The 12,212-nt window shown below is 46.0% G+C and overlaps 1 protein-coding gene across 15 annotated transcripts in view; it reads left to right on the top strand.

The window, feature by feature from the left end:
• Positions 1-12,212, top strand: part of FRMD4A (FERM domain containing 4A) — a 330,684-nt gene that overhangs the window by 179,309 nt on the left and 139,163 nt on the right. For all 15 annotated transcript variants that reach the window (XR_014145475.1, XM_081820621.1, XM_081820619.1 and 12 more), the window contains one exon: positions 1,006-1,100. Coding sequence is in view for 14 of the 15 variants with exons in the window: in XM_081820621.1 (XP_081676747.1) it covers positions 1,006-1,100 (95 nt within the window). In the remaining variant the exon portion in view is untranslated. The remainder of the gene's footprint in view (positions 1-1,005; positions 1,101-12,212) is intronic.

The raw sequence follows: 12,212 nt of genomic DNA, 5'->3' as shown, positions 1-12,212 counted from the left end.
TCAGTCAGTTAAGCAGCTGCCTTTTGGCTTGGGTCATGATCCCAGGGTGCTGGGATCGAGCCCTGCGTCGGGCTCCCTGCTCCGCGGGAAGCCTGCTTCTCCCTCCCTCGCCCACTCCCCCTGCTTGTGTTCCCTCTCGTGCTGTGTCTCTCTCAAATCTTAAAAAAAAAAAAAAATATGGACCTCGACAGTGGTTTCATGCCTAAATCTCTGGCACACTCCTTTAGATTGGCAAAGGTGTTTTAAAAAGAGTTTATGATAAAAACACTCTCACATAAAGACTGTTCTTCTCCTTTGGAAAGGCAACTGGAGGGTGAATTTGTCATTTATGCTTAAATTCCGATCCCAAGGTTCTTTGGCCTTAATTTTAACATTCCTGGAGGAGGGTACTTTTAATGTTTGTATTCAGAATTATGGAGTGGATAGAATGGTCAAGGGCAGAGTCTCTGGAGCGAGGATTCAAATCCCAGTCCCAACACTTGCTTCATCTCTGGTGCCTGGTTCTGCCCCATATGACAGAGTTAATAACAGGAGCACCTCCTGGGGTTGTGATGAGGAGCAGAGATTCTGGTATTTGTATAATACAAGTGCTTAGACCAGGGTGTGACATGTAGCACATACTATGTGACTATATATTACGTGTATATACATAAAAATATATCCATATAAGGCATCTTCCTGTTGGTGCAGCATAAAATGTTCTCCTGTGTGGGGAAGAAGAGCTGGAGGGCTTGACAGCCTTGCCACAGAGCAGGTACCATTTGTTCTAGAACAAACTACCAGGGCAACAAGGCGGAAGGTCTCCACCTGTTCGTCAACCTGTGCTTGGCTTTTTGCTCGGAGGCGTCCTCGTTGCCTACTCCTGTGGGTTTTCCAAAAATCATGGGTGTTGATGTACTTGAGCTTTGACATCCCATTTAAAATATTCTATCAACCTGAGATTGCATGACTTAGGAAAAGTCACTTCTACTCACTTGTCCTTTTTCCCCCTTACTCTCCCTCCAGCCCAAGCTTTTGGCCAAGGAGCTGCTGGACCTCGTGGCCTCTCACTTCAATCTGAAGGAAAAGGAATACTTTGGAATAGCCTTCACAGATGAGACGTAAGTGCCGCCACGGGCCCTCCAAACCTGCAGGGAGAGTGAGACCCTGACATTGCGCTGTCCCATCCGTCAACATGCACTCAGCGGGCCGCTTGGGGTCTGTGCTACAGGGTCAGTCCAGGTTCATCGTCCGAATTTCAAAGACCTTGTGATCATGCCTGGAACAGCCAAAGGATATAATTAGGGCAATGCTCATATAAAATTTTTAGGTAAACTGGTTCTTATAATCAAGCAGGTCCATGTTCAGAACTGACATGTTTATTTTTTTTTTAAAGTCGATTTTGTATGGGTTTGTTTCCTATTAGAGTTAAATGAAAACTTCTGGAAATTAAATATTTCTCTCCAATGTTAAAGTAACAGGAACAGGAAATGAATTTGATGATAAACTCAAAATGGAAAGTATCTGCGCAGTTTCACTGTCTCAGCTGAAAGAGAATATAAAAATCGAAAATTCGTATCATTCATCTGATGAAAAGTACATTTGTTTTCAGTGGTTTTCAATTTGGCTCTATAAAGTGGCATTTTGCGACCCAGGCAAGGAATATCTTTGCTAAAATTTCAATTTCCTTCTTAATATACTGTTACCAAAGAGTACGTTGAATACCTGCACAGATTCCTAGATAAAATGCAAAAAGGAAAAGTTTCACAATTTTTTTCCTTTGTGTACACTCACTCTCTCTCTCTCTCTCTTTCCAAATGCTTAGAATTACAGAGACGATTTCCTAGAATATTAAAGAGAATGGTTAGGTTAGTGGCTGGACAAGACAGTATGGGGAGGGGGGCGCGTGCCCCGTCCATCAAGATGGTGCCATCGAGGCAGGACAGACTCAGACACGAGGGCAGGAGGGGCCCACATCGGACAGTTGGAAGGGTCATCAGATGTACCTGCACACGGGTGCACTTAGCCTCAGGAGCTGCAAGTGGGCAGGGTGGCCATCTGATTGATGTCTGCCCTGGGACGGTGTGAGTAAAAGGGCACGTAAATGAGGACTGTCTTGGATGAACTGGAACATTCGCCCTCTAAATTAGCAACGTTTCACGTGGTGGTGTAACCAGGTTGCAGGCGTGGGGAGCAGAGCTCTGTCTTCCTCAGGAGAGCCAGGAGGGGCCAGGTCGGCCTCGGGAACTGGGCAGGAAGGAAAGCAGGAGAGTTGCCCTTGTCTAGAATGATCACTGTGCCTACAAGTAGGGCCAGTGAGCATGGCTGGGAGCTGGAGGAACCTGGTGGGAAGGAGCCAGCATAGTAAGAAAATAAATGCTTTAAAACAAATATACATTGCAACTACATTCACAGATGTAGATGTTTTCTACCCCTTTCCCTGAGAATCACGGTTAAACCCTCTAAATTACTAGTCATACATTTCACTAATTAGAAGGAAACCAGAAGTTTCAATTAATCATATCCCATTGTTCACATTGCCTGAGTATGTTTACTCTTGTAAAAGATCCGTGCACCCTGCCTGAGCCCCAATTAGACTTCCCTTTTGAATAAACAAGAATCAAAGAATGAGCATGTTGTCCCAGGCCAGCGAAGAAGAAATACGCCTGCTGAATTTTGCACATCTCTGCCTGAACAGCACAGGCCAGAATGAATCGGCTGTAAGGTAGAAAGTCACCCTCAGGGCACCTGGGTGGCTCAGTCGGTGAGGCGTCTGTCTCTTGATCTCAGCTCAGGTCTTGATCTCAGGGTCGTGAGTTCAAGCCCCACGTTGGGCTCCATGCTGGCATGGAGCCTACTTAAAAACAAAACAAAAAAACCCAGCCTGTGTGCCATCGATCTTAGTGCTCCCGGTTCTCTGGGCTGGCCAGGAAAGCATGAGTGTGCCCCTGAGCACGTGAGTGTGAGGCCAGGCTGCCAGGAAGCGTCCTACTCCCTTGAGTGATGGAACTGGAGGCGTGGAGGGCTCTGTGGGGGGAAGTCATGGGAGGATGGGAGCCATCCTCTGGCAGGGTCCAGGGAGAGTGTGGCCACCCCCGTCCCCTTCACCCCAGGCCAGGCGGGCGGATCCGTCCAGCAAGTGTCAGAGCAGCAAAAGCTGATGGGAGCTCAGTGGGCAAGGGCTGCAGCTGCCAGGTGGGCCCGACTCACGGGGACCTGGCTAGTGTCAGGGGCCCCGCAGAAATCAAGAACCAGAGCCCCCAAGGGACTAGCCAAGGAGACAGAAACAAAGGGGTGGCCGTGACTCAGGGCCCAGTCAGTTGTGGCCTGACAACCCCTGGGGCCAACAGATGTTGACTGATGGCCTTGTGGGTCATCTGAACTTTCCTCCTTTTCCTGGTAGGAGGGAGGAGGACAATTGCCACCATGAAGTTGTGCCTGCAGCTGAGCCCCCGCCTAGGTTGGTAGTCGCGCATCAGAGAGCACTTAGCCTTGCGATAGGCACCTCTGGCCCTTACTCTGGGCGCTGCCAGACTCACATACAATCTTTTATTTCTTTAAAAAGATTTTATTTATTTATTTATTTGAGAGCGAGAAAGCAAGCACTAGCGGTGGGAGGGGGCGGAGGCAGAGGGAGAAGCAGGCTCCCCGCTGAGCAGGGAGCCTGATGTGGGACTCGATCCCAAAACCCCGGAATTGTGACCTGAGCCGAAGGCAGACGCTTCACTGACTGAGCCACCCAGGCGCCCCCAACATATAGAATCTTTTAATAGCCGTGTGTTCAAATTGTGTGTGTGTACTATGATGTGCGGTGTGTGTGGGTGAGGGATTTATGCAGGTGCAACACTGTGCCTCCTATAATAAAAAGAAATCGAAGTTCCATCTTTTATTACAGCCCATGGTGTACCTTGTGGATTTGCCTATTTCCTAATGCACATCAAACAATACTAACATTTGGAAAGGGCTCATGAGCTGTAAAATACTGAACAAGTGTACGATCCCCCCAGCAGTATCAGATTCCTTGTAGTAGACTAGATGACTTTAAGGTCATCGATGGCCAGCAAGGCCTTTCGTACTAACTGCTGTTGATGACATTTTGTAGGATCTGGATGGGGCTGGAGACGAGGTCTATAAAAGCAGAAGGAAGACAGGAAATTGGAAGGTTCTCTAAGCTTCTCTCACACCATCAGGTTATATTCTTTAATAAAGTGCCTAAATCCACCAGGCACAACTCTGGGCCCCAGGATATTTAATATCGTTGGCTAATCTGCAGTTTTGCGGCATTAGTACTTGCTTCCCCTGTTTTAATTTCACTTTTTAACTTTTTATTTTGAAATAATTAAACTCACAAGAGTTGGCAAAAAGAGCAGAGTTCCCCACAGACCCTCCCACCAGCTTCCCCAATTGTTATAGTTTACAAAGTGTGTGACGTTTTTCAAAACTGAGAGATTAGCATGGGAACTAGTAAACTCTGATACTCTTGGTACTAAACTATAGACTTCATTTGAGTTTTACTGGTGTCTCCACGAATGCCCTTTTTTTTTCTGTTCCAAGATCCGATTGCATTTAGCCCCCTCTTATTTTTAATAACTAATACAAAGAGACATCAGTGGTCATCTGTAGATGGTCTGAATGCTGGTGGTCCCTGCAAACAATGACATTTTGGCAGCCTTTAAAACATTCTGAAGCAAAGTGAGAGCTGGTATAAATTTGATCTTAAAATAATTATGTTTTGCTAGAGTCGCGGTTCTCAGCCTTGACCACACATTGGCGTCACCAAGACATTTTATAAAATACCAGTGCCTGGGACCTACCCCTCGAATTCCGACTTATTTGGTCTGGCTGTGGCCTGAACATCCAGATCTTTCAAAGCTCCCCGACGGATCGTAATGAGTAGCCAAGTTTGAAAAGCCCTGTTCTAGAGGGAGAGGGGAAAGTTGGAGGGAATTTCTTCTGCATCCTCCCTAAGATCCAAGAAGGGAAGCTGAGTTCACTCAAACTTTGAGTATTTGGGGCCAGACATGACCAATTATGTCATGAGACACACCGGGGACCTGCACAGTTACGGACTCTCTCCATTTCGGGGAGAGTCAGGAAACCTAATGTTTTGAGAACTAGCTCAGATTTAGTGTTTCCATGAGCACATACGGTATAACTGAAATTTTTCACTTACCCATCATTGGCTCCCATCATTGAAGGAAAGTTATTTGTACATTTTATTTTTGAGATATTTCCATGGACTATTTGGTTTTAACACCCAAGTTTTGTTTTGTTTTGTTTCGAGAGCCCATGGTTCTGGCTGCATAATTTAAATCAGTAAAGCCCTGTTTGTAGTTATCTGATCTATTCTCCATCATCATTTTGTTTCCTCTGTTTGGGTTTCTTTTTTTTTTTTAAGATTTTATTTATTTATTCGACAGAGAGAGAGCGCACATGCACACGTGCACAAGCCGGGGGAACAGCGGAGGGAGAGGGAGAAGCAGGCTCCCCGCTGAGCAGGGAGCCCGATGTGGGGCTCGATCCCAGGACCCCGGGACCATGACCTGAGCCGAAGGCAGACGCTTAACTGACCGAGCCACCCAGGCACCCCTGTTTCAGTTTCTTTTTAAAGGAAAATGCTTTATTGAGGTATAATTGATACACAAAGAACCATGCATATTTCATGTGTGCAATTCTATGAGTTTGGACATATGCAAACACCCTTCATAGCCAGGTGTATAATTTTTTGGTTAAGTTTTTAACTGTTGACAGAGGATCCCATCATCAAAAGCTCTAAATAACTTTTATCCTAAGGGTGCCTGGCTGGCTCAGTAGGTAGAGCCTGTGACTCTTGATCTCAGGTTCGAGAATTCAAACCCCACGTTGGGTGTAGGGCCTACTTATAAAAGTAATAATAGGGGCGCCTGGGTGGCTCAGTCAGTTAAGCATCCGACTCTTGGTTTTGGCTCAGGTTGTGATCCCAGAGTCCTGAGATCAAGCCCCCTGTCAGGCTCCGTGCTCAGGGTGGAGTCTGCTTAAGAGTTTCTCTCCCTCTGCCCCTCCTCTCTGCACGCACGTGTGTGCTCTCTCTCTCAAATAAATAAATAAATCTTTAAAATAATAATAATAATAAAAATTGGGGCACCTGGGTGGCGCAGTCGGTTGAGCATCTGCCTCTTGGTTTCAGCTCAGGTCGTGATCTCATAGTCGTGGGATCGAGCTCCATGTCAGGCTCTGTGCTCAGCGTGGAGTCTGCTTGAGATTCTTTCTCCCTCTCCCTCTGCCCCTCCCGCTCATGCTCTCTCTCTATCTCTAAAATAATCTCTAAAAATAATAATAATAATAATAAATTTTTAAAATAACTTTTAGTCTATTTAACAGAATTAGCCAAACACACCGCAAGTTGAAGTAATGATTTTCATAGTGTATTTAGATTTTAATTTGAATCTCCTATTAAAAATGTGAAGAATTGTGTGTCAGATGCTGTAAATGAGTATTCATGTAATGAAAGCCTTGAAGAAGTATTCAGAAAGCTGAGGGAGAAAGAAACTTGTTTAGCCATCATTGCATATTTTAAAAGCCAGGTACAGCTAGAGTGTATTTTCACATGCCAATTAAGAAAATGACTAGTTCTTAACCTCTTATTTAATCACAGAACCCTTTGAAATTTGTTAACAGGTTACGTTCCATCACCTCCACCAAAATTTTCACACATAATAATTTATGCTCAAATTTTAGAGGGTTCACAGACACCGTGAAGCCAGAATCCTAGCATAAGAACCAATTAAGGATTTTTTTTTTTTAACAACATGCTATGTTTCCATTGATCGCATCATTGATTGGTACTATTTGCAGTCTGATTTATCCAAATAACTTAAGTCCCGAGCGCCTCGTACTGGAAATGCATCCGTAGTCCAGTGCCGGGACAGTGGGGAGAACCCTCTGAGTCCTTGCTCCCCTCCAGGAGAAGCATGACGAGCAATGGCAGAGGCATCTGAGAAGGGTTTAGGTGGTGAGCATTCCCAGTCTCAAGCTTATCTACAATTTGAAAATAACGTAGAAAAGCAGTTTTCCCCTTGCAGGAGAAACAACAGGAAGATACGGCGCTGGGAAAGTAATTTTAGAAATAGGTTTGGGATTTCCATTCATGAAATGCTCTGTACCAGGAGACTGGGGAGGAAAATCGATGCCAAGACCTCCGTGCCTGGGTCGTAACTGTTGCTCCTGGGAACATGGCATTCAGCGCTCAGTGCTACCCCGGAGACAGCCCGTGGAGACATCCAGATGTCTGGCAAACCACAGTACCTTCTATTTAGTGACCAGAGAAGGGGTCTAGGACTCTTCCTGTGTGCAGCTGAGATAAATAAAAAAGAATGCGGCCATCTGAGGAGGCCAGAGGGATCCATGTCTTCCGACCTTTTCGTTCCCAGTGTGAGCGAGATGGTGGAGCTCAGATCCTGGAGCTGGTGAGCAGTGAATTTTCCCCAAGTATGGAGACCGTTTAGGGCAGGAGCCGTGTCTCTCCGTGGATGGCTGTCATCACCCTGGCAGCATTGATCGATGGAGCATATTTGAAGCTGATGTATTTGTTCTTTAGGCAAGGTTTATTTAGCATCCGCTGTTAAGCCCTGGAAATAGAGAAATGACTAGCTTTGACCCCCCGTAAGGCTTGTATTTTTAGTTCAGGAGGTAAATAATCAGATATATTGCAGGAGATGTTACAAAAGAAAATTCCGAACAGCCTTAAGAGAACATAGTGGAGCAAACAGTTCCTCCATAAATAAAAAATTAAAGCCATAAAGTCAGTGGGACCGAACAGCCATCTGTTTTCCTCGATACTCATCTTTGTCCGTCTGTCTGTCTCCCTCTCTGTCTCTCTCTCTCTCTTTCACACACGCTCTCTCACATAATTGAAGGCCACTATTTGAGAGTTTCTAGCTAATCACTCTCCCTGAGCTGTTCCCAATGTGCCCATGTATTTCTAACTAAGGACACGAACTAGCTAAACATTTTTCCCTTTGAAGAGCACTCTGCCCAACCCCCTGCCCCCCATCCAGTGACATCCGTAAGAATTTTCATGCTCTTGCTTTGGCTTTCTTTGGAAATTCATTCCATAGGAAATAACCTGTCTACAATAAAAACCTCTAAAAGGCACAGCTTTTTGTTCCCCCTTGGGGGTCCAAGAGGTGATCAGCTCAGACAGACTTATCACATACCTCCACCCTCCGGTAGCTCCCTATAAACAAAGCTCTCCTTAGGGCCATCTCTACTGAAGGTGCCAACACTCAAAACAAAAATCTATTTGTATTATATGTAGAAGTTAAAAGCAATCTGTTAAATAAATGCATCCAATTTCTGTTGCCCGGAAGCAGTTGCATATTTATTACTGGCCCCACAGTTTGACCTATCGCCACCATAAACCCAATGAGTGTTATCTTGCTCAGCTTTAAAGATAGTTATCAGTCAAGCAGTAGCACAAATACTCTGAGTGTCAGCTGGGGCATTTTTTTATTTTTTGCTTTGTTATTGGTAAATGCACCGAGGTGAATTCTCAAATGAAAAATCAATGAGAATAATGAAAACTGAGCTATCAGGCATCTCTTAGTGAAACTGAATAGAGAGGATGCTCCTTTGACCTGTTCCTTTCCCATCCCACCCGAACGTAAAAAAAAAAAAAAAAAGTATTTGAGGAAGAGACTTGGTGCTGGGACCGTGGGGTGTGACGCAGGGAAGGAAGCGTCCTGTGTGGTGAGGGACCCTTGACGCTGTTGGCTATAGCAGATGTGACTTGGAGCCACATACAAGGAGCAGACAATATTTTAACAAGCCCAAAGTACTGGAGTTCCCAGGGTACTGGAGTTTCCAGTTGACATTTCAATCCATCTCTTAGCTTTTGCCCAGATATCAGGCAGTTCTCATAAGAGACCTTGGATGAGTCACTTGTCCCTTTGGTCTTTGCCTTTTTTTTTTTTTTTTTAAGATTATTTATTTATTTATTTGACAGAAAGATAGACAGCTTGAGAGGGAACACAAGCAGGGGGAGAGGGAGAGGGAGAAGCAGGCTCCCCGCCGAGCAGGGAGCCCGATGCGGGGCTCGATCCCAGGACCCCGGGACCATGACCTGAGCCGAAGGCAGACGCTTCTTGACTGAGCCACCCAGGTGCCCCCGGTCTTTGCCTTTGTGAGCAGCCTGCGGTGAAGAGATTTTTGCAGGCGTGCAAAACGGAGGGGGCCGCTTCCTTCCACCCGAGGGTCTCAGGACTCCGGGTGTGGGGAGTCCACCTGTCCATGGTTGTCAGAACCCTGCATGCGTGTGTGCATCATGCCATCCCTCACAGCCCTCAGCTGGGGGTTGAGGAGTTCAAGCAGAGGAAGTGGAGAAAGGAAATTCATTTTTCCTCGGAGGCTAGCTATTTGGGGTGATTCTGGCCTCCTGGTTCTCTCTGCTTCCTGATCATGTTCTCACTGTCTAAATATTTCAGTGTTTGGTAAATGCTAAACCAATATATGGCTGCGAACAAAGGAATTTCCAGTTAAATAAATTTATTATGAAACTGTCATTCTTTAAAAAAAATTTTTTTAATTTTTTAAAGATTTATCTATTTATTTGAGCGGGGGGCAGAGGGAGAGGGAGAGAGGGAAACTGAAGCAGACTCCACACTGAGCACAGCCCGACAGGGGGCTCGACCTCACGACCCTGAGATCATGACCCAAGCCAAAGCCAAGAGTCAGACACGTAACTGACTGCACCACTGAAGTGCCCATCTTTAAAAAAATTTTAATGTGGGGAATGAAATTCTCTAGAGAGGGAATCTGTTCCTCTTCTCTTCTGTTCACGTGGATGAAGAAGAGCAGTGAGCACCCCGAACAGAACAAAGTAGCATCCAAGGGACACATATGTCTGTGTCCCGTCATGCACAGTGTCCTCACCTGGAGGTTCTTCACCAAGTGAATCATGCCCCCCAAAGCCCAGGTCGAATCCCCAGCAGTCCGTGTGGTCAGTAATGTTGGGCCATTGGACTGAGCTGTGGCTTTCTCTTGTGACAATCATAAAAAGGTTCTTCCCGCCAGACCCTTTATCACAAATTATCGTCAGGCAAGAGATTAAAATTTAAATCCGCATGGTCATTGGATGGATTGCTATTCAGAGTTTTCTCAGATTCTCTGTTTACTTGGCATCCATTAATTCCAAAGCCAGACGAACAGCTGAAGCTGTTTACATCTCCCCTGTGACCCAGAGCCCATCCTCTGAGCCACCTTCTCTATAGGGCTGCCCCAGCCCTTAATCAGTTCAGGGCCAGGTACTGGACAGCTGGGGGCAGCCTACTTATGCCTCAGAGCCTGCCAGAGTCGTTAAAACCAGAGTCGTTAAAACTAGCCAACCCTATGCTGTTTCCCCTGCCTTGTCTTGTCTTTCCCATGGAAACCCCAGTAAAGGCTCTGACCTTTGCCTTCTCCTTATTCCTTCTCAGCCTCATAACCAACACTGGTGCTTCCCCCATGGCCCTGTGTGGTGTGGTGCACCTCTCATCACCAGGGAAGCTCTGGATAACATTCAGCTTTTCTTTCAATAGCATTAACCTCTGTGTTGTCACTCAGTCACTTTCATAAATTGAGATGCAGGCATACATCTATTGCTTTTGGTGGCCAATCAATGAGCAAGTCCTTTTGAGCATCTAATACTCATCAGGCACTGCGAGGTTCGGGGATGACATTTTTTTTTTAAGTGTTGAAAACGTAATATCTTAGAGAGACGGGTCATATTCTTTAAATAACAAGTTGTACAAAATATGCTAAATGCTCTGTAGACGACACACACACAAGCCTGGAGAAGTTTGAAAGAAACCCCAGACGGAAACAATGAAGGATGACTTCTCTGAAAGACTGGAACTCAGCCTTGAACAATGGCTAGCGTTCGGATAATGAGGAGGAGAGACTATTCCAATTAGGAGAAACAGCATGATCAGAGGCACAGCATAGAGCATGCATGGGGCATGTTTGCAAGAGGCTGAGCCTAAAGAGAAGGCTCTGGAAGATTTCGGACCTTTTCAGAGGCAGGAAGAGAGTGGCTGTCATTTATTATCCAATAATTAGGGCTAACATTTGTGTTAATACCTTCCGTTTGATCAAGCACACACTTTCACCTTATGAAGTAGGTCTCTGTTTTTTAGATGTAAAGGGTCTACTGGGGAGACAGAAAGCATATGCAGGGGACGTTCCACGGATGGTGGGCAGCATGGGAGCAGGTGTGCCTGGGGTGGGTGCCGTGAGGGTCCAGAGAGGTGCCCAGCCCAGGCTGCTGTGTGGCGTGGGAAGGTGGGTCAAGGAGCGCTTTCTGGAAGAGACACAAGAGAGCCCGGTCTTGAAGGATGGTTCAGGCTTCGCTCGGTGATGAAGGAGGAGAAGGGCATTCTAGGCAGAGAGAGCAACATGAGCTCAGGCACAGAGATCTGAAAAAGTATGACCCTGTGGGGCAGTCTCGGCATTTCCAGTACAACCAGAGACCAGGTTGGCACCTTCTGCTTCCAGATCCCGTGTTCTAGTTGGACGGGAATTTATCCCACCTTTCTGGAAGAAAGTGATCCAGTCGTTTATTTAGAAAACCTTTTTTCCCGTTATTTTTTATCCTTACTATGTTCAGAGAAGAATAACCAAACATGAAAGGTAAAGTTAGTAGAAAAAAAAATGTTTTTCTAGATGGAGATTCATTGAAGGAGGAAAAAGAGCCCAAGTTCCTCAGATGGACACTCTCCAGAAGCAGATCCAAATGCCATCTCTAGAGCCACATTGAAAGAGGTATTTTGTGCAAAAGGTGCAGCTTGAATGAGCCTCAAAGTGGAGATGAAAACCTCTAGCGTGTTTTCTGTCTTGCATTTGTTGGAGGCAAGCATGTGCTTGGAGGAGCAAACATTCTAATGCAGTGAGTCAGACACGTTTTGTCTCCCATTATCCACAGACCAATGCCAGCATTTCACACGTGCATATTCATTATGAACGTGTTTCATAGCATCAGGCCCCCAAGGAGGCTTCGTGTATCAGTTGTGTCTGTTCAACATGAGCCTCCTGAGTAAAGGTGATTATAGGGCTTGGCCCTCCGGGCTGCTGGACTGAGATTGGGTCAGGAGAGGAGAGGAAAAGGCAGACTCCTCTGCTCATACCTGTCCTGTGGTTTTGCCTCACTCGGCAAAGACCATCTTCTCAACGTGGCCTCCCAGACCCTAGCAGCTGGTCCTTGCCCTCTCCAGCCTCATCCC

Source organism: Leptonychotes weddellii, chromosome 5 (assembly GCF_054177405.1).
Source record: "Leptonychotes weddellii isolate Sample4059 chromosome 5, ASM5417740v2, whole genome shotgun sequence".
NCBI lineage: Eukaryota > Metazoa > Chordata > Mammalia > Carnivora > Phocidae > Leptonychotes > Leptonychotes weddellii.
The sequence above is the reverse complement of the archived record's forward strand: the minus strand, read 5'-3'. Positions and strand labels throughout refer to the sequence as shown.